General features: G+C 38.9%; 1 protein-coding gene across 7 annotated transcripts; it reads right to left on the reverse strand.

Annotated features, from left to right (window-relative positions):
* Window positions 1–777: 777 nt before the first annotated feature.
* LOC147859825 (putative UDP-3-O-acyl-N-acetylglucosamine deacetylase 1, mitochondrial) lies at window positions 778–18,868 on the reverse strand. Of its 7 annotated transcripts, none has more exons than XM_087324867.1 (7): window positions 18,579–18,862; window positions 18,137–18,420; window positions 17,523–17,729; window positions 13,409–13,510; window positions 1,936–2,000; window positions 1,159–1,303; window positions 780–1,032 (listed from the first exon to the last, which is right to left on the reverse strand). In XM_087324867.1, exons 1-7 carry the CDS (start codon window positions 18,754–18,756, stop codon window positions 958–960), a joined length of 1,056 nt encoding a protein of 351 aa, XP_087180993.1. In that variant the 5' UTR covers window positions 18,757–18,862; the 3' UTR covers window positions 780–957. The 7 variants fall into 7 exon arrangements, 6 of the variants coding, with proteins under 6 accessions (XP_087180994.1, XP_087180993.1, XP_087180995.1 ...); XR_015530255.1 differs by lacking the exon at window positions 780–1,032 and adding an exon at window positions 1,386–1,546 and having other exon boundaries at window positions 1,205–1,303; XM_087324868.1 differs by lacking the exon at window positions 13,409–13,510 and having other exon boundaries at window positions 778–1,032; window positions 18,579–18,868.
* Between the last annotated feature and the right edge of the window lie 4,504 nt (window positions 18,869–23,372).

Genomic DNA, 23,372 nt, shown 5'->3' on the forward strand with positions numbered 1-23,372 from the left:
GATTTTGTAGCAGTGACATAAGCTTACACTACGAAGAAGAAAGAAATTAACTCCCTCAGCTAACAGTCTTGCGACAATATTTTCGAACAAACCCATACATTGATTTTAGGGAATGGAGGAAATGTGATCAATAACACATGAAGTTGGGTCTGCGGGCCAGCAAACATTCCTCCACACAAGTACATTGAATAGAAGTTAATATTGACCAATTCCAAAATAGTTCATGCACCTTTAACATATTGTTCCTCGACAGATTTCTTCGGCAATTTAAAGCCAATTGATGTGTACTGTCGTATATTTCTCTAAAAAAGGAATATTGATGGATCTCTTGGGCAATTTATATGTAATTATTGCGTAGTATCAGATGGAATGAGCTCCAAAGAGAGGAAAAGGAGAAAACGTCAAAGGATTTGAAGCAAAGACAATGTCTTGAACTGTGAAGAAATCAGATTAATGATGAATGAGAAATCCTCTAAGACACTAAATTAACACACATCTAGAAACCTAATCAATGCATTTTGAATATACGATTGAATACAGCCATTAATCATTTTAATTAGCAGTTTACCATTGAAGTTTTAGTAATAATTTATAAATGACTGTTAGCATTACAACATTTCAAACACAACTCTCGTATGTATGCACAATACATGGATTGAAAACACACTCAGTTTATAATCAAAAAACATGCCGTAGGATTTGCAAACTTTCATTGTTAAATATGATCTTTAGAAATTACAGGACTTAAACCTGTGTAATATTTCCCACCAAAAGCTTGCTCCAAAAATGGCAGTATGTTGTCTTGTGTCACAGTATATTAGCGAAATTTCTGATATGATCCAGAAGGAAAATATGAAGAATCCAGCGCCAAAACTGTGCAATATTCCCCAACAAAAGCTTGGTCTAAAAATGGGAATATGATCTCATGTCACAGTAAGAAGAAATGCGCTTTCATATTTAGTCTTCAACCAATTTATTTTTCATGTGGCAAGATAAGATACTCGCAAACTCTGTGTGAAGTGAATGACTTCCCTACAGCAAGGACAAACTTATAAGACAACTATTTTCCTCCCATCTTGCAGGTTATGATTTCTAGAGAAACAAAACATCCACAGATGTTGCAACAAGCTCAAACACCACCAGATAAAAGACTGGTACCTTGAATGTCACAATATGTGCAATGGGAAGTCCAGGGTTACCGCCTTTGGCACACAACCCGATATCTCCAATAAGATCTAGTAGTTTGTGCCTACAAGGTTCATCGGAGAACCTAAGGGGTAAATTCAACCAACCATCCTTGTCACTGCAAAGACAGTCGATCAGTCGATCAATTTCTCATTCTCACCATCACAACACTGAAAGAATCCAAACACAAAGCACTGGACCTGCCATTTTGAAACATGCATTTTAGGGCTTCAGGATTAATCATGTTTGCGTTTTAAGCTTTTTGAAAGTTAGTGTTTTTTGAAACCCAGGTTCTGTATCAGCAATGATATTCATCCATTGGTAGCTTTTCTGTAAGTTTCATGTGTATGGCATACCAAATCTAGTTACAACGCACTGTTGACATGTTAATCAATTATCTTAGGTCAAATGCCTCTCTCCAAACCTCTCAACTAATTCCCCAAGCAGAAGCATCTTTTGGACTTTTTTTGCATTGATATATAGGCTATTGTAATTCGTTTTAGGTAGGATAAGGAGATTAAGTGTCAGTGACAGATATCTAAGCCATTTTCTTCTTGTTATTGTTGGGAATGATAAAGAACATTGTTGCAAGAGGATTTGTGGCTTCTCAAACTACATGATAATGTTAAGGATAGTCATGCCAACTATGTAGACCAGCACCATGTATGCCTGATCAAATAACAAAGTGTAACAAAATTTCAAAAGGCAAACCGCAGAAAATAACTCACAAAAGTTAGACATGTAAACAACCTGCAAACTATTGCATTATCCATGGAACCACCTTTAATGAGACCAGCAGATAGCAACTTTCCAATCTGCAAGAATATTGTGTGGATATGTTCAAATAATTAAATATATACAAATAGCCATTCATGTACATATATGACAATCTGGTTACTACCATTCTTTTGCATGAGAAAAATGTTATGAACAGTTGTAAGATCCCCAAGAGGCAAGCAGCAGCTTAACAATAAGCTGAAACAAGAACTCTATTTCTTCGTGAGGCTCAAAGCAGAGCAGGTTTTGTAACACGTGCATTTATGAAAGGATATACAATATTCCTAGGCATATAATGAGTGAATGCAGGGATGGAGAGAAAAGAACAATGCATTGAATGTTGTAATGAAGTAGTGGTAGGTTATAAAAGTTAACTGTAATAAATGCTGGAGTAAAGTAAATCTAGAGAGAGAAAACACGAACACACACAGATTGCAGAAGGTAAAGATCAGTTTTGGGGCAGTCACCATCTAACATTTTGTTGGACGAGTTTATATAAGCGTTCACCCATTTACAAAAAACAACAATAACAGAATAGTAAATTCTTACTTCGAAAAACAGCTCATTAGGATGATGAAAGTTCTATGTTAATGACCGAGAATTTGAGTATCATTTTAAGATCGCGTAATCAATAATGACACACAAAAGCTCATAGTGCCAGGAGCCACAGTCCAAAACACTTTGTATTTCAGTGTTACAAATCATCATTTAAACACCCTACCTCTCCATTCTGAAGTCGTCACATATCTTGTCTCTTATGGAAGAATTCAATTACTCCTCCCATCTACTGTGATCATTTACTGATTATCCTGAGTTTTTCCAATCCGAGACCCATGTTGGAATTGAAGAAATGTTGGAACCATCAAAATGGAGGGTGGATAAACGAGAAACTTTTGACTCCTTATATTTTAATTCTTATGAATGCATGCCATCAGCTAGATTGATTTGTATACCTATCCAAATATCTTCCACCTTGACATAAACTGGTACTAGCTGAGTAACTTAGACATCAATTTCAGAGGAACAGGATAATAAATTCAGGCATTGTGCACATACATCAGAATTATCTACCTATGCTCATCTCAAAGACCTACACGAGATTTTGTAGATCTGCACGAGATTCAAAGACCATGATTATGTCATCACTGTAAAGAAGAATGTGGACAGATAAACCTACTACAGCAACTCCGTCATTGATGTAGAGTCTCAAGAGTGTAGGGCAGAGGAAGAGCGAGCATCCTTGCTTCATACTAAAGGTGCTTGTTATGATCAAGATCGAAATGTCATTCAGAGACCACGAATATGTCATCAGCGTAAAGAAGAATGTGGTAGGTATATCTAATATGTTTCCCTGCACTTCCACATGTGATGTATTCCACTACCTCAGATGTACGGTCCAAAGAGGGCTAATTCGTGAGGAAAGCTGTTAATAAAAACAGCAGAACAATTGGAAGAAAAAATAGACACACCAAAGTTGTGAGTAGCAAAATAGTTGCAAAAATTAGAGACACAGTCAAAGAGCAGAGTCTCTTTGCAACTAGCAGCAAAAATAAAGATCTTACGAAAGATGCTGGTATAGTCTATTTATACAAAATTGGGGAATGTGGGTGAAATGGTTGTTTGGTAGTTAAGTGACTCTTGTACTACCAAACAGGTACAACAAAGGAGGAATAAGAGGGAATATCTTGGAAAAGTGAAAGAGAGAACGCATTTAAAGAGTTATAGATTCTAGAGAGAGAAGAATCTAGGAAGCAAGAGAACGTAGAGGAGAGATGATAAAAATGAAAGAGACCTCTAGCACCTCCTCTCAACTCCAGAACAACGGTCCAACATTGAGTCGACTGAGGAGCTGATCAATGGCTTCCATTGGAAGTGGATTAGTAAACAAATCAGTCACGTTTTCTTGAGTAGGAAAATAAGCCAAGTTGATGGCTTGTGATTTCAATACTTCACAAAAAAATGTTAGTGCACTTCAATATGTTTCTTTCTACCATGAAATGTTGAGATATGTGCCAATGCACAGAGACTTTGGTTGTCAATGAAGACTTGAATAAGAGTCTTGCAAAACATAAATGTGACAAAGTGGTTGCATTAACCGAAGTTACTCGCAACAAGTATCCAAATAGGCTCCATATTCAGCTTTGATCGATGAAGTAGAAACTGAAATTGCTTCTTTCATTTCCAAGAAATTAAGCCAGAGCCTAGCTCGAAATGATAGTCGGATGTGGTTGCATTGACCAAAGTTACTCACAACAAGTATCCAAATAGGTTCCATATTCAGCTTTGGTCAATGAAGTAGAAATTGAAATTTGTTTCTCATTTCCAAGAAATTAATCTAGAGCCTAGCTCAAAACAATAGTCAGATGTGACTATCTAGAATCATTGTCATCTGCTTGATCAGCATCTGAGTGGCCAACAAGCTCAATGCCGCCTCAAAAAAAGATTCCATATTCGAATGTGTAGGCCAAGTACCTAAGAACTCGAATATAGGACAATATAGGACTTTGTCTTGGAGCACTTGAGAGTTGGCTACTAACAATATAGGACAAATCAAGCTTGGTGTAAGTTAAGTGAAGAAGAGACCCAATTAACCTTCTGTATTTTGTGATATCTTCAAATTATGAGAGAATCATCTTCACGAGAAAGCTTTGAGTTCAAATCCATGGGACATGAAAGTGCTTGCAATCTAACATGTCATAGGTTTCAAGGAGCTGTTTGAGATACCTATGTTGGCTGAGGAAGATATTGTTGGGAATAAAGGGCCATCGTGCCTTTTATTAGTGCACAAGTGTGAACACACTCGTAGCACACTTTTGACTTGTATATACATAATATCTAAAAACCAAAAAAGAGGTACACTCTTTGTACCCAAGACAACGTGCATCTCTCTCTCCCTTTGTCTCTCACTCAGACTCTCTCCCTCTCTGTTTTTGACCTGAACCCTAATCCTCGTGCTGCCTTCAAACAAGTATCAGAGCTGAGTTTAGGGTTTCTGCAGAGCAAAGTTTAGGGTTTTCTGCAGAGCAGAGTTTAGGGTTTTTCTGCAGAGCAGAGTTTAGAGTTTTCTGCATGCAGAGTTTAGGGTTTTCTGCAGAGTAGGTCACGTTTTTACTTTGCACCTTGCCAGAAAGTTGGGATACTTTTAGGACTGCTATGAACAATTCAAATGCGATGCTTCTTTATGCCGATGTAGAGTGTTCTCTACTCATGGAAGAGATGAGTCGGCAAAACAATGCATCCAATAAGTCCTCTAGTGCGTTGCATATTAGGTCACAACAAAGAGGCAAATCTGATAGTTATGGCCGTAGTAAATCACGCAGTAAAGATGTAGAATGCCATCACTGTGGCAAAAAGGGTCACTTTAAACGTGATTGTTTCAAATGGAATAAAGAGAGGAAAGGGCAAGAAGGTAGATGATTTCATAGAAGAAAAGAGACATTCAACCGAGGAAAGGCAATACTAAAAATGAAGAGGTGCATGTAGTCATTCATGATAGTGATAGTGGAAATGATGTACTCTTTGTCTCATCATGCTTTACTTGTAGATACGGATGGTGACATGCACACTTGGATACTTGATTCCGGTGCTTCTTTTCACGTCACCCTGCATCGTGAGTGGTTTTCAGATTACACAGGGGGTCGATATGGTGTTGTCCATCTTGGGGACAACTATGCATGTGAAATTGCAGGTATTGGCACTGTGCAATTATTGTTTCAGCATGGTTCTGCTTTCACACTTCAGCATGTACGACGTACCTCAGCTCAAGAAGAGCTTGATTAGCACAGGACAGCTAGATGATGATGGATTTCACACAACCTTTGGTGATGGGAAATGGAAGATTTGTAAGGGATCTAGAGTTATTGCCAAGGGTAGTAAAAGTGATACTTTGTATCCTCTCCATGTATCTAATGTGAGTGACCATGTTGTTGCCATAACCGAGCAGCCTAGTGTTTCTTTGTGGCATGGCCGGTTGGGACACATGAGTGAAACTGGTATGAAAGTACTTTCTCGTTTGGGTTACTTGCCATGTCTTCGTTATGCTGATTTTGAACATCGTGATTATTGCATTTATGGTAAACATGTACAAACATCTCATAAAAAGTCTCTTTCACTGAAATCTTCCCCGCTTGAGTTAGTACATTCAGATGTATGTCAGATGCCAGGGCTATCATTAGGGGGAAAAAAATACTTAGTCACTTTTGTCGATGATGCTACACGGAAGGTATGGGTTTACCCTATTTGTAGCAAGGATGAAGTGCTCGACAAGTTTCAAACATTTTTGGCATTAGTTGAGAATCAAATTGATAAGACACTTAAGTGTCTTCGCTCTGACAATGGTGGGGAATGTGTCCAAGGCCTTTCAAGCTTTTTGTGACAGCAAAGGGATAAAGAGGGAACTCACTGCCCCTTATAATCCACCCCAAAATGGAGATGCAGAGCGTATGAATCGGACTATTCAAGATAAGGTCCGTACTATGCTGTCTCATGTTGCATTACCCCATGGTTTTTGGGCAGAGGCTGTTATGACAGCTGTTCACTTGATTAATTGGTCACCTAACAGGTCTTTGGGAGGGGGAATACCCCAAGAAGTGTGTGGTCGGGCAAGCCACCTTCATATGCTCACTTGAGAGTGTTTGGCTGTGAGGCTTTTGTGCACATTTGCAAAGAAGAACGCAACAAACTTGAGCCAAAGTCCTGCAAATGTATTTTCCTAGGATACGGTGACGAGGGTGAAATGGGGTATAGATTGTGGGATCCCGAGAAAAGAAAAATAGTACGCAGCAATGATGTTATCTTCCAGGAAAATCACATACATAAACAACCCAAAAAGACTGAGGAAGTACGTAGGGTTGTATTCCGAGAAGAAATACATTCTAGACAGGAAAATGTGCCAGCTGTACAGCAGCAAACACCTGCTGTAGACTTACCTGCAAATGCAGAAAATGAGGTTGGAAATGATCAGCCAGCCTTTGCCAATAATGATGAGCCACCAAATGTGCAGGAACAGCTAGAACAGCAAGCTGTTAATGCTGATTTGCAGGCTGAAATGCCTGGACTGCAAATTGAAAATGATGATTTGCAGGCTCAACAGCTACCAAACAATGAGCATTGGGTTAGGAGATCGTCTAGAGTTACTAGACAGCCTGACAGATTTGTTCCTGATGCAAACAGTGTGGCTGATTATGTCATGGTGACTGATTGTGGTGAACCGTCTTGCTTCAAGGAAGCAATGGACAGACAGGACAACAAGAAATGGTATAAAGCCATGTTGTCAGAGATGGAATCTCCTGAGAAAAATGGCACTTGGGATTTGGTGCAGTTGCCTAAAGGGCAGAAAACACTTCCATGCAAATGGGTTTATAAAATGAAGGTCATTTCTGATTCCTCGCCAAAGTACAAAGCAAGATTGATTGCAAAAGGATACAAGCAGGAATATGAAGTTGATTTTGATGAGATCTTCTCGCCTGTAGTCAAGATGACTACATTAAGAATCATTTTGGGCTTAGTTGCAGCTGAAGATATGGAGCTCATATAGATGGATGTGAAGACCGCCTTTTTACATGGCGATCTGCATGAAGACATATATATGCAGCAGCCTGAAGGTTTTGTGGCTAAAGGCAAAGAGAAGATGGTTTGTAAGCTCAAAAGGAGTTTGTATGGGTTGAAACAAGCACCAAGAGAATGGTATCATAAATTTGATGCATTTATGCAGTCTCAAGGTTTTCGTAGAAGTCAAATGGACCACTGCTTGTACACCAAGAAGGCAGGAGATGACAGCCTGATTATCTTGGTTTTGTATGTTGATGATATGTTGATTGCTGGCAAGGATATTCATGGCTTGAATTCATTGAAGCAAAGCCTTCATGGTAGCTTTGATATGAAGGATCTTGGTGATGCAAATCACATCCTTGGCATGCGAATACTCCGAAACAGGTTGAAAGGGGTACTCTTTCTTTCTCAGCAGGAGTATATCTCTAAGGTTTTGCAGCATTTCAATATGGAGGGGGGGGAAACAATTGGGGTTCCATTGCCTCCATATTTGAAACTCAGTGCAGAAGACAGCCCTACATCTGATGCTGAGAAGGCTGAAATGGCTAAGGTTCCATATGCTTCTACCGTTGGCAGTTTGATATATGCAATGGTTGCTACACGCCCTGATATTGCTTTTGCAGTGGGAGTGGTTAGTAGATATATGGCAAATCCCGACAAAAAGCATTGGGAAGCGGTGAAAGGTATTATGAGATACCTCAAAGGCACAAAGGACTTGTGTATTTGCTTTGGAAAGCAAAAGGCATCTGTCGTTGGTTTTACAGATGCAGACTATGCTGGTCACGCAGACTGCAAGAATTCTACTTCTGGGTATGTGTTTACTTTAACAGGAGCAGTCTCTTGGATCTCCAGACTACAGAAGTGTGTTGCATTGTCTACTACAGAGGAGGCAGAGTATGTTGCTGCCACTGAGGCATGCAAAGAGGCTTTATGGCTTTCATATCTAGTGAGAGATCTTGGCATTACAAAGTTACCTATTCTTCATTGTGACAGCCAGAGTGCTATCATGCTAGCTCGGAATCCCGTCTTTCATGCAAAGACGAAGCACATAGAGGTGAAGTATCACTTCATCAGAGATGTACTTGACAGCAAGAACATTGAGCTTGTCAAAGTACATACAAATAATAATCCTGCAGATCTTCTCACGAAGGGTCTTCCAGCTGAGTGATTTGCTCATTGCCGACAGATGATGGGAGTTGGATAGATGTATGTAGTTCAGCTTTGTACATACTTGGACTTAGCTGACGTTCTTTTTTTTTCTCTCATGGCACATTGTCTTTAGGTGGGAGGTTGTTGGGAATAAAGGGCCATCGTGCCTTTTATCAGTGCACGAGTGTGAACGCACTCGTAGCACACTTTTGACTTGTATATACATAATATCTAAAAACCAAAAAAGAGGTACATTCTTTGTACCCAAGACAGCGTGCATCTCTCTCTCTCCCTTTGTCTCTCACTCAGACTCTCTCCCTCTCTGTTTTTTACCTAAACCCTAATCCTTGTGCTGCCTTCAGATATCACAAGTGGTAGCTAGACCTCCACATATCAAAGAAGTGATGGAGAAGTCCTAAATCAGTCATTTCAAATGTGGTTTTGAGGTCAGTGCAGAACTGTTCTATTTTAGAAGCAAGGGACCCTATAACTAGGTCATCAACATATAATAAGAGCAAGAATAACAAATCATCTTGCGAAAATACATAGAGATTGTTGTCAACATAAGTGTTGAAACCCAAGAGAGAGAAACAATGTATTAATTTTGTCATACCAAGTTTTGGGAGCTTGCTCTAAGCCATACAAGGCTTTGTGTAAACTTCCTTTTCCAAGTCACCATTAAGGAAGGCTCACTAAACATCCATTTCAAAGATAGGCCATTTGTTGTGAGTAGCAAGGGCAAAAGCACATTGAATAGAGGTGTACCTTACTATTGGAGCAAAGGTTATCTCATAGTCCACTCCTCCCACTTGTGAGTAGCCTTTTGCAACTAAGCATGCCTTCTGCTTATCCAAAGTAGCATCAACATGGTACTTGGTCTTGAAAAACCATTTCAGTGCCTATGTTGAGGCCGACAAACCAGTTCCCATGAGTGATTCTGCTCAATGGAATCAAGTTCAACTTCCATTGCCACTTTCCACTCCGGAAAAACAAGAGCATCTTTTGTTGTAGTGGGTTCTTGTGATTGCACAACAAGACATAGTAAGGTAAGTTGCATGAGTGAAGAGGCCATTGTGACCTGAGTGTTCTCATGTTGGAAAGAGAACCAGCTGTATACTCATGAAGGTCAGCATCAAAGAGATGGGAATCTTGATTGGTGGCTGGAAGCCACCTTAGAAATGTTGGACGCTAGTGCATCAAGGGAGGGGAAACAATTGGACTTGAGGGAGAGGTCTAAGTGGGAGGTGAGTTTGAGGGTGAGTTGGAGTTGGAGGAGATGGGGGGTTGGACAATGAGACATCTTTGTTTCGAATAGCAGATTCTGGACTAGCTGGGATTTCAAACCTAAACTCAGGCAAAATCCTAGAGCCATCCAACTTAGACTCCACAAAATGAACATCCCTAGACAGTTTGATTCTAGATCCCATAACATGTAAGGTTTAGATTGCGTGTGGTGACCAAGGAACTTGCATTTCTTAGTTTTGGACTTAAATTTAGTCTTTTTATTATCTGAATGTGGACATAAGCATCACAACCAAAGACTTTTAAATGAGAAGCTGAGGGTTTTACACTTGTAAATGCTTCTATAAGGGTCATTGCATCACCTGCTTTAGTTGTCAGCAGTTGATGATGTAAACTGTTTTGTTGACAGCTTCACCCGAGAGAGGAAGATCAGATTGAGTGAGCATTGTGCGAGCCATCTGTTGTTCCTTTCTACCACACCATTTTGTTGAGGGAAAACATGGAAAGCTTGTAAGATAAACTCTCTACCATTTTCAGACCTGATCTTTTGAGCTTTCTTTAATGTTTTGTTCTTGACAAGAGCTCCCATTCTTGAAAGTTTATGAAGGTTTGTGATATTTCTACAAGCACGTAAACCCAAACCTTACGTGAAAAATTATCAATGATGAGCATGAAATAACATGCACCACCAAGGGTAGTGGTTTTCAATGGAAAACAAAGATCCATGTGCTTTAACTCCAAGTTAGATGTTGTATAGTGAATGGGTTGATGAGGGAAATGCTCTCAAAGTTGCTTCCCATGAACATTAGCAACACAGGTATTGGGAGCTTTGAAAAGCGAAAGACCCTCACCTAGTTGTGAAGAAGAGAGCTTTTGAAGAGAGTCGTAGTTAAGATGACCAAAACCAAGTATGTCACAATGTGGGATCTTGTGCCACCAAGACATGACAGCCTTGAAGTACTTGAAGAAGATGAAATTTGGATATTTCCAAGGGGCTATGGGAACTTTTCAAGTGGAATAAACCCCTTTCTTGTTTGCCACTTGCTATAATTTGTAAGTTGTTGGTGTCAATGACTTCCAAAATTGAGCTATCAAAGTAGACACCATACCTTACTTTGTTATTCAGAAGGCTAGAAGTAAATTGGTAAAGACACAATGCACATGTAGCACATGTAGCACCATACCTTACTTTGTAAGTTTGTCATTGGAAGAAGTGTTAAAAAACACATTACCCACACAAGAAGCCTCAATGCTTGAGACATCTCCTATAGAGATTGGGGAGGAGCTAGGTTTGACATCATGCAAAATAGATTTGTCATAAGTCATGTGTGCAATAGCACCAATGTCTACTAGCCACTTATTAAAGGTTGAGGTAGTTGGTCCAACTAAATGTGAAGAATGTTCTTCAATGCCAAGGAAACCTGTTTCTTTGGCTGAGTGGGCTGAGTTTGATTTTGGTGTAGGCTGAATTTTGGTAGAAAGAAAACTTCTTGGTTTTTTTGTTTTTCTGACAAACAAGTTGAATGTGATCTTTGTAACCACAATAATGACAAGTGAGCTCCTTGTAGGCTGGGTTGATTGCTCATCTTGGATTGGGTTTGTTGAAGAAGTTGTTGTTGTTGTGCTTCCACTTTCCTTTACTTTTGGCATGGAGAAGTATTTGATTAGAATTTTGAGCACTTTACTTCCTTGTGGCCCTATCTTAAAAGCATGCCAGAAAATGTATTCATATGAAGTGTGTTTGGAAGAAGAGAAATTGTGTCACAAAAGGATGAGAATAATTCAAGCGACTTGATCCTTAGACGATGCACAAACTCAGCTTTAGTTGACTTGCTTCACAAGGAACTAGCTGCTTTTGGAGAGTAACAAAACGTGTGATTTGATCCATGATGTTTGGAGTCTCATGAATCTTCAGATGTGGTAGTTGACCCTCAATAGCTATCATTTGAACGTGATTAGCTCTATGATACCTGCTTTTGATGGCTGTCCATGGTTCATTGGCTATCTCTTCACCTTTGTCTTGAAATTGACGGGCAATGCTAGGTTTAATATTAAACATGAGGAAACCATGACCATGAGAATCCTTATCTAGCCAAGCTTCAATCTTAGCTTTAGATGAACCAAAAACTGATGTGGTTGAAGAAGATGAAGTTACCGGTGGTTTCTTCTCACTACTGTTGACTACATTCCATAGACGATAGTACTGTAGCAAGGCCTTTATTTGCAATTCCCAATCCAAGTAATTGTTCCCATCCAAGATGGACTCTTCGGGGATTGGGAAATGGTTGACAAAACAATGATGGCATGTGAGGCAATGGATATCCTCCTCTTGAGCTACAACTGGACTGTTTACAGCAGCTGTAAGTAGATACTCATGGTCTTTCTACGCCTCCCTAGATGCTTGGCAACGCCCAGGTAAGGGGAAAAGTAGAACCTCCTCTCTAGGTTGGGAGGGTGGCTGGTAAGAGAACCTCCTCTTTAGGGTTGGGAGGGAAGCTACAAAGAATAGATAACTCCTCTTAAGGGTGGGATAAAAGAAGATAGGCTTGTGTGCTCTTCGGCAAAAACTCAGGCTAAGGTTATGGAGACCTCACAGCTCTGATACCATGCAAGAAAATCTGTTAATTGTAGCAGCAGAACAGTTGGAAGAAAAAAAAATAGAAACAGCCTACGTTGTGAGAAGGCTGTTAGACAGCAGTAGCAAAATAGTTGCATAAAGTAGACACAGCCAAAGAGCAGAGCCTGTTTGTAAGTAGCAAAAAAATAAAGTTTTCACAAAAGAGCCTGGTATAGCCTACATAAATGGGGAATGTGGGTAAAGTAGTTGTTTGGTAGTTATGTAACCCTTGTACAACCAAACAGATACAATAAATGAGGAATAAGCGGGAATAACATTGGAAAAGTGAAAGAGAGTGAAGGCATTTAAAGACTTGCCAGTTCTAGAGAGAAGAATCTAGGAAGAGAGATCGTAGATGAGAAATAATAAAGATGATAAAGAGTGCAAGTTTGGAGTTAGCTATTCAGTCTAAACTATGTTATGATTATGACATATTTTATATGGGAGGGGGGATTATATCAACTTTTCTTCAAAATATTCCTGTAATATTAATCATAATAGATCATCCTATCAGCCTTAACCATAGGTGCTCTTGTGCACATTTGGGTGCACCAGCAATCCTTCTTGTTCTTAATCCAACCTTTCCTAACAAAGGTGCAAACCAGCCAAACCACTAAATCAAACCAAATCACTGATCACCTCAACAAGAAATCAACATAAAAACAAATAGCTGCCTGAAATGAATTCACAAACCATATTCTATCCAAAAAGACATAACATCACTATGAGTCAAAAGTCAAAAATAACACTTTCAAGAAAAGAAAAAATGATAAAAGTCCCAAAATGCTTGAGGATCTGGAGCTTAAATGGGCCATATTATCATGAATTAGAAGAGCAAGATCACGGAAGTTGTAAACATGATTGCTAAATGTGTCAGAATCTACTAACCTGCTCAGCAATACCAAAAGTTCTGGCAGGTGCAATGTCAATTTCATACTTTGAGATATCACTTGGACAAAAAGAGAACCATTGAGTTTTGATAGCTGGAACCTGCACATCAGAATTGGTATCAAGTGAAGCATTCTTCAATAGTATGTGTTTTATCACACATAATATTTCAGAGGCAAATGCCTAAAATACTATTTACATTATAAGATTTTAACACAATTGCTAGACCTACTGCTCTCATAGCTGATAACTGTGTGAAGGAACTCAAACGGTCTTATATGATTGACAAATGAACCAGTTCAGATGTGCAAGAATAGCAGAAAAACACTAAATAAACTCCTTCACAGGAAAATGTTTTTTTCTTAAATATATACTTCTCCAGTCAACATTTTGATTTTGCCAATGTCATGGAGTCCTTATATGACGCCTCTCATCCCTCCTTGTTATAAAGCTTATCCACTGCATAGTGTCATTGAATTTAGCAATGACAAGCCCATTAGTACTTTCCTATTTAATTTCCTTGAAGTATTTTAATAACTTCACATGGAAAGAGCCTACCCAATGTCACTATGGACTTAATAAAAGGCTACTCCATTTATTCATAATCTTGCCTCTTTCAATATCAATAAACATGTAAGAAGGTAAAACTATGGCTATGAACTTTTTTCAAGGAAAAGGACACACTAAGAGACCCAAGTTGTAAAGAGGTATAAAAACTAATGAATTAGCCATCAAGGATGCTTCTCCTTCTCTAAACTTGAGCTCCCCTTTAGCTTCTTTTCTTCTCTCTCTATCTCCACTAATGGATTAGTACTAAACGCTTTATACTTTGCCTAGCATTTATTATCTCCTTGTATGAGCTTGGTAATCCATGATTGACATAAGTGTCCTTTTTTGTGAAGTGTATTTTTCATTACTTATGGTGCTAAGTTAAATAAGTGGTTGTTTAGCATAACTACTGTATCATTCATTAAGTGAGCAAGGTTAGATAGTTAAGCACAGTTCATATTGCGTGTTGATGCAGTTGTACCAGACATAAAAGTGCTTGACAAACACTTTTGCCCACATGCTAGCAAAAGAGTAGACAATGGTTCTCATTTAAATATAGATAAGGATTAGGCATAATTTGACAGTTTGATAAAACCTCTCAGTAGCATGTCTAATAATTCATTTCCTATCATGTCGAATAGAGGTTGTACATTGACCAAAAATTTATACTTTATGAAACTCAACTCAATATGCAATGCGGCATTCCACAATCAAGTATTAAACCTTACGTCAATGGAAATATGAATTGACAGAAGAGTGTACCTAAATCCTTGAACTAATCAAGAAATGTCTGGCCAAAGCACATATTCTCACGTCACAAGAATGGGAAAAGAGTTCCATTTCCACAATGATACTTCCACATATCCAGTGGCTGCAAATCTGACCCAAACAATGTGATGAGAGGAATTTCTCTATAACTTTTGCCAGTCTTCAATAAAGCCATGGAGAGCAAAATTACTCTACAATAGAGAAGAAAGTGCTAGCAATGATTTATGGTGTCAAGAAGTTCAGATACTAACTTCCAGTTCATCATTTCCAGTTCCAAATAAACTGTCAACTATTATTATACTTGGTGAATGAAACATATAAGACATGCAAAAAAAGGGAGAAGATTTTGATGGATCATCTTGAGTTCAATTCAGCATCATAGTAAGAAGGAAATGAAGGAAGAAATATTGACGTCTTTTAAGAGGCCAAAATGGCCTATAAGACTAAACAAGGTATTACATCTTAAGTGTTATCTCGTCTTTGAGAACAAGAAATCAAAATAAAATAAATGTTACTATGTAAACATAAAAGTAAATAAGATAAGATACTCCTGCTTCAGAAGTCTCTCTTGCAAATGTACAAACTACTTCATGAAGTTTTATAAAGCAAGCAAGAGTAACACCTCCATTCATCTTCCAATAGGATGTATCTTAGAATGAGACTGAAATCAAGCAATTGAGTGCATGATTGCACCTAGCACAAAACAACCAACAAGATTGAACCAGAAACACTTCTGTAATCCGAAGCCTCACAAGTACCCAGCCTAGACCAACTCAAAGTGGTAATCAACTACTTACACTGGACATGGGTGAGAGGATCTTGAGAGAAAAATGAGTACTTGGGGTATATACATAGTCTAGCTGAGGATCCCAAGCAAGGAATTGACAGCTGTTTAGCACATCCGAAACACGGTCACAGCAACCCAAGGTTGGCAGAATGGTGAGACTCAGTTTTTTCTACATAAATGGAGCAAACTTAGAAACCAGAGTACAAGACAAGATGTGTACAAGACTAAGTTGCAGCGCTGAAAACAATTCTTGGCAAGCAAAACAAAAATAGCAAAGCCTGAATATGCAGAAATACTATGATGAGCAATACAACAAGTGTCATGTGGTGTAACATGTGTCAAAGAGGCTCACCAAGAACCAGGGAAGGTTCAACAGTAACACAATTCTGATCCCACATTTTTGTTTTTCTGCCACAAAAGAAACATGACTAAGTCACAAACTAACTTCAGAGGCCATGATTGAAAAGAGAAGTTCCAACAGAAGAGTAGTCACCAAAGATCTTCTTAGGTACAAAGAAGTGACATCATGTACTTGTGACAAGTCATGAACAAACGAAGCAAACCAAGGCACAAACAAACCAATCCTTGGTAACAGAGTTCAGAAAACTGTACCAACTTTCCTCTCTAACAATAGGTATAGAACGAAATTTTAAACCATCATATTGAACGAAGCAACTAGGATGACAAGGGTGTGAAATTCAGCAGTACAATTGAAGCACCACATTGATACAAATTGGTTTCGACTCATCACAAGGTTCCTGTTTGGGTATAAATGTGGAAACCAGGCATGTAGTGATGAAAGAATTCAATCATGCCACCATGCAGTTTCAATTCTCAGAAGCAGATATTCAGAAGATACTCCATTTCTTGTCTAGAACTCATTCTTAATATCAAAACCCCTGTCTTGGCAAAGTTTTGGGGTGATGATGTATGGCAAACTGATAGTGGTACCTGAAGCATTGTATGATATATATTCAGTGTTGAACGTCTCAGATAATGTACAAAGGATCAACTAATGGTTCATCATTCATGCAAACCCTCTTTGAGGCTTGAAACTCCTCAATTAATGTACGTGTGGATTTCATAAGTGTATTCCTTAATCACTTACAGTGTTTAAGTTAATTAAGCAAGTGCTTCAGTTAATTATTGCATCATTGATTATGCAAGAGAGATTATATAGTTAAGTGAAGTTTGTCTGAAGTGTTAATGCAGTCGTGGTTAGTATATAGAAGCACTTTTGACAAGTGCTTCTAGCCACATCACTCCTGCACCACAACCTTGGTCTGATGGTATAATTTTGAACAAGACTACAAAGTGCACTCGGTGTGCCACATCTTGAGCTGACATAAGCACTAATAGATCAAATCTAAAGTATGATTCATCATCTTCATTGTAGTTATCTTCGTATTATCAAAATAGAACAAACATCTCGACTCTATCAAAACTTGATTTTATTTAATAGTTTCATAGCTGAGAGGAATCAGGATAAATTGTCCCCTTTATAATGAGCTCATGCTTACAAGAGGTGGCATACCAAAATGAAAGGTTCAACAAAAGAAACACATAAATTCTGGATATTAGAATTTCGTAGGAGTCCCAAATCCCTGTTGGAAGTTTGAGATAGGGAAAAATTCTAAAATCTAAAACCAGGTTAACTCGAGATACAATGGCTGCCTCTATATTTATCTGACAGAATATTGTGCAATAATGATAAAAGCTTGAGGCTTCTAGAGAAAGGAGGCATGTCTGTTTTCTTTAATGGCCATAGGGAATATGATTACAATCTGCTCAAATTTTTGAAACTTCCCAGTTGGAAATATTTAAGTAATTAACAGAATCAATACATTAAATCCAGCAAATTTCTAACTCTTCCTCATAATTTCCTAACATTTCAAGCATGAGAAGTAAATTTCAGCCAATTAGTGAGAAACTTTTTCCAAGGATCCCAATTTTGTAAACTAATCGGATGAAAAAAATAGCTAGCATATACAAATGCTTCCAGTCAAGTACCTCTTCAAATTCAATGCCATATGTGATCTTAAGCTTTGATGACGGAAATGCCGCAACAAAGGAATCTCCTTTTGTTACAGAGAGAGGATGTTTTAAGACAAACAGCTCCTTCCTAACAAGACGCCCTTGTTTGTCCTTTGCAAAACAGATTCCAACCTCATGGATTGCCTCCACCCACATCTTTGCAGATCCATCCAATATAGGAATCTGTAAATGACCTAAACAAAAGATATCAGAAAAACCTCATTTCATTCTGTGAATATAGCATTCTTACTATTTCATTGAAAGGTAAGAGTTTAGAAAATTTATAATTTTACGGAAAGATAATAAACCTTCTTTTAAATTTTCTGAGTTTATATATTAACAAATAAATTGTTAGTCTAAATCATCTCAGATTTGGTGGCTATTTTATGGCCAATTTCAGAATTTTAAGGTGATTTTCAAACATTTGAACCTTAAATATATCTGATTTTAAAGTACAAGCATCTTAAACTCAAACTGTTAGATAATTTTGCGATTGTTGAAGTCGTTTTTCTTCTAAAACAGCTCGAGATTCAAAGAAGATTTCCGATAACACAAATTACACTAAAAAACATGGATTTTTCCAACATTACCTCATTTCCTCCTTTAAGTTCCATTCTGCAGTTGTCAACGCCAAGGCCTTCCAAAGCAGAAATAACATGCTCCACAGTTCGAATCTTAACTTTCCCTGAGCTTAACGTAGTACACAAAGTTGTATCCTCAACATTGCATATGGAAGCAGGAAGCGTTTTCTCTTCCCTTTCATCAACTTCTTCATTGTTTTCTTCTGGATTTCTCCTCGCATAATCAGAAACATGCACAAAGTAGCGGCCTTCACCAGCAGCAGCTGGAATGAGCTTCAGAGAAGATCTGATTCCTGTGACAAATGGTTCTTGAAATCGTCATTGAGAATGAGACCACGAAAAGGACAAAGATACCAACCTCTAACAATAACAAAACAACCTAGAAGAAACAAAAACAGCTTGGAGCAAGATCAAGGCCGACTGAGAACGAGAATAAAACCAACAAGCATACCTGTATGAAGGCCAAGACCTGACCTCGAAATAGTGCTTGAAAGCGTGGTTTGAAATATGCGTGTAGGAGAAGCTGAGGAAGAAGTGCAGCTTCTTCTGCAGATCTTCTGCTTCGATTCAAAGGATGCAAGGACTCTTCTGGATCTCCACCTGATGAGAAGCGAGGTGAAGTACGGCATGGGAAGGAATCGAATTTGTTTCGATCTTGCGGTGAAGATGAATGAAACACTACTCAGCAGAAAATTCCACTCTTAAAGATATTTTTTCTTCTTGTGCGTCGCGAAAGCCCTCGCCTAAAGAAGGCGGGAGAATCGGCGTCTGTGTAATTATGAGGAGCCTTTATAATGACCATAACATCGAACCCGTTGGTTGCCGAAAGATTCAGAATTCGAACCCATGACCTTTGAGAGATTTGCTTTATCCCGTGGGAGACCTTTTTTTTGGTAATGCCCTGTCACAATTCAAAAGAGACTCTCATGTTTCAAAAGCGATGGTGGACTGATTGTGCAGTCCTGAAAGCATAGAAGCTTCGCGTCCATCTATGTATGCAAGAATCAAACTTACGTCTCATCAAATATGATCATATGACGAAATTTAGCGGCTAGTTTTGAAGAATGTGAAGTTTATATCATTTTTTAAACTTTTTGCCTTGCCCGTTTAGAGGTACATATGTTGGCAATTGTCATTTAAAGGATCATTGTCATCTACATCGATATGCACTACCTTTAAAGAACTCGAATTTTAAGTGAAACATTTTGTTGATGTCAATAGATAATAAGCTATGTGCAATACGGAATCAATTGTCGAATACTTGCACGTGAATTTTGGTCATAGTATGCACTCCCAATCGTGACATTCATCACTAAATTTCTAGAAACTCAAGAGTCTCTACTCTATTTCACATGTATCATGTAAGAACGTTATATATATTTTTATTCAGGTCATGTTTGACTTCCTAAATTGATACTAAAAAACTATGCAATCTACTCCAAGGGAAGTTTGATTGTCACACTAACTCAAATGCCTGACTCATATGGGATTAATGCTTGTTTGCCAGCTTTCATGATTGTCTAGAAGCACCAAGCTCTCTGAACCACAATGTGGTCTCATATTCATTCGTGAAATTAAAGGTTGTCATTTGAGGACGGGAATGGTAAAACATTAACTTCTTTCAAACCTAAGCAGTGACCAAGTGCAATAGTAGGTTCAAAGAGTTAAGAAAACAAAATTGCTTAACATACAACATGGGGTTACTACCTTCATTTGCTCATCTAATAATACTTAGACTTGAACTAATTTTTGGTGTTTAAGAGCCATTCCCTACAAATATTTGAGGGCGGGGGTTAATGCATTAGTAATATTTGCCAAATTAATATAACAATGTGTTTGCATTCATGCATTAGAAATTTGTACCACATAAGATTATTTATGTTATCGTGTTGCATTAAGGCTTACAACAATTAAGAGTGATCAAGATCTATTTATTTCTAAATTCAACATCGTGAGTGTAAGCATGTGATTAGTGATTTGTATCAAAATCTTCATATTCTTGCTAGGATATAAAGAAGACAGGTTAAAAATAGTAATTGATTCATATCTCAGGTTTTTTGTGCATGTGTATGGGCAAAATACTGGACCTTGGGACCTGATATTTGGGAAAGAGCACTATTTATTCCAATGGGCACATGGACGTAGCAAAAGTCTATTCAACTAACTACGCATAAGTCCCATGTGATTCCAAGATTTAGAGTTTCTTCCTTATTTTCGTTGTTGTTTCTAGTGTTAAAGGGAGAGAGGAAAAGAGAGATGGACAAAAGAGTAGTTTGGGGTTTAAAAGAGGGGCATTCTTGTGAGAGTACTATTGTGGTGTACACTATAAACCATATCCATGGTTTGTGTGTAGTATGAATTGTAGCTTAAGATATGATTTTTTAAGGAAATTGCGTGATACTCTATGATTTTGATGTAATGCATGAATTATTTTTATGTTTCCTTATGTTAGTTAGCATTATTATGTGGATTATATTTTGTCCATATCCACACCATGTTGTTGTACCATAGGGTGTAAAGGGGAAAGCAATTGGTTTGGGTCCAGGTGATTATTCCACAAAAATATGCAGTGTTATCAAATGTAAAGCAAGCATGTGTAATCGTGAATAGATGAGTGAGACATTTAAAGCCACACAAGCAAATGAGTCGAGGAACGAACAAGAGTATGCTACATGTGGTTGTTTGGAGAAAAGTTATGGGAACTCACATGTATATTGTGGTCATTTAGACGCACATACATACATATGAAAAGGCCAAAGCAAAAAGACCTTAGCATTCGTTATTAGGTGAGCATATATATATTTTTGTGATTTTGGCATTCTACTTAACTTCCTCACATTTGTGCTTCTCATAAATGAAGGAAGTTGGACAACAACATAAAAGAGCTTCTAGAGGATCATGCAAGTGTGTCCCTCTCTCGATTCGCATGTGACAAGATAAAATGGAACCAAATTCTCAACAACACAACACACATGCACGCATGCATACACGTGTGGGCGTAAGCGTGCATGCACACACTCACATAAAAAGATGCATGAACAAATAGAACAAGTGTGCACAAGGAGGAGGGTAGGTGTGTTAATGAGCTTTTATTCTAAATTCTGGTTGGTAATAGGAAAAAGGCCAAACAATCCATACGAGGAGGCCAAGTACCTAGCAATTAGAAACGGTTTGGTTTGAACCCAACTGAAGTGTGAAACCACACCTTAATGGTTCAAACAGATTGGCCATTTTGAGTTGACACTTTCATTATTTTTAAGCCTAAATTTGACATTTTAGGAAAAATCTTTAAAATATTGAAAAAAGAAAATTTGAATTTTAAGATTTTGATTTTGACCTAATTTGAAAAACCGTAAATGAACAGTAAGACTTAACAGGTTAACCATTTGGTTTAAGCTTAGATTTTTCGTAATGGTTTGTGTTTAAAACGGTTTCGATTAAAACAGTTTGGTGGTTCGGTTTAAGTTTCAATTTTTGTAAATGGTTTGAGTTTGACACTTGTGGAACCGAGCCGAATCATTCTGGATTGTTACAACTTACAAGTAACCACCAAATCAAAGTCGAGGTAGAGAGAGAGAGAGAAAGTCTAGAACGTGTGTAAACTAACAAGATATGGTTGTGGTATGTTAAGAGTATTTATTACGTAGATGCATATAAAGAAAGAATGGAAAGGAAAGAGCTTGTCATCAATCAATCAATCCCGCCCCCTTTCTTCCTTCCTTTTTTTATTTTTGTAAGTAAATCCAACGTCTGAGGATTACCACCACCACCATGATGCGGCTGTACCCCATCGCCGCCTGCTTGTTCCTCAGCTGCCTCTCAGCCTCATGCTTCCTCTTCCTCCTTCTCCTGGATATGGCCCCATTGGTGCAGGCTGCGACGGCTACTGCTACTGCTACTGCCACGGTCCAGAAGGAGCAGGAGGAGACGAATGGCATCGTGCATCATGGACATGAGGTGGCGGCGCGCGTGGACCAATTCGGGGGCCCCGGGTTTCAAGTATGCCAATACGGGCGGTGCAGGGGGGCGCCGCTCATCTGCCCGGCCTTCTGCATCGGCGGAGGCGAGCCTTTTGTCGGTGGAGGAGGAGGAGGAGGAGGAGGAGGAGGTGATAACAGTGGTAGCGGCGGCGGAGGAGATAATAGCGGAAGCGGCGGCGATGGTAGTGGTGGAGGAGGGGGAGGGAATGCCGATGGCGGAGGCGGAGGTGGAGGTGGAGGTGGAGATAATAGCGGTGGCCAAGTTGGAGAAAAGCGTGGCAGAGACAAAGACAGGGACAAACACAGAGACAAAGAGAGGGAGAAGGGGAAGAAGGAGAAGGTCAGAGACAGAGACAGCGGAGGCGGCGGTGGCGGCGGCGGCGGAGGCGGTAGAGAAGGTGGGGGTGGGGGTGGGGGTGGAGGCGGGAGCCGTAACATCTGCATTGGGTTCTGTCCAGGACAAGGTAGTGGCGGGGCGGGCTCAGGAGGCGGAGGAAATAAGAGGTTGGGCGGCGCCGCCTCCACCAGCGGAGGCGGAGAGGCGGCGGAGCAGAAGAAGGAGGGGCGGCACCTCCAAGGGCTTCTTGCGTGTCGCTTTGACTGCGACTACCGCTGCGCCGCCTACTGCTCCCCCTCCTCCTAAACTACATACATTATTATAATTTCTACCAAACACTTTTTTTTAAAAAAAGTTTTAACACACTCTCCACTAATGTTGGTTTTACAATTGGTCTACAGTATTAAAATCTAACTACATACTAAACCTAAACTTTAAACCCACCTTAGTCTCCCTCTCTCTTTCCAATCCCCCAACTCATTTTTAAACATTCTACTTCTGTTTTCTGTTCTTGTATATTACATACTTATACGGTCCATCGGTCAATTCGTCAATTGTGATTTTGTTGTGTCCTTCCCCCCCCCCCCCCCCCCCCCCCCATCCGGTTTGATCAAATCAACCTTGCGGTAAAGTGTAGAGCCATATATTTCAAAATTAAATAGCACATAGATGGGTCACAACTCAATTATGAGATTAATAAGAAACTCATGGAAGCGAAAAACAAGCAAAGATAAGGTATCATAATCGTGATTAATTGTATCATCGTCATCATCTTTATAAATCTCAAATTATGTCACATTGGTTTTTGAAAGTCATCACTAAACAACATTGTCATTATCTATTTCTGGACATAAGTACATAATGTGACTTTGGGAAACCTAAGAGAGTTTGAATGCATGACATCGTGTGTATGGCCCATTTACCTAGA

Source organism: Azolla caroliniana, unplaced genomic scaffold (genome assembly GCF_043228905.1).
Source record: "Azolla caroliniana isolate FFs.n. ecotype wild unplaced genomic scaffold, voAzoCaro1.0.p SCAF_9, whole genome shotgun sequence".
Taxonomy (NCBI): domain Eukaryota; kingdom Viridiplantae; phylum Streptophyta; class Polypodiopsida; order Salviniales; family Salviniaceae; genus Azolla; species Azolla caroliniana.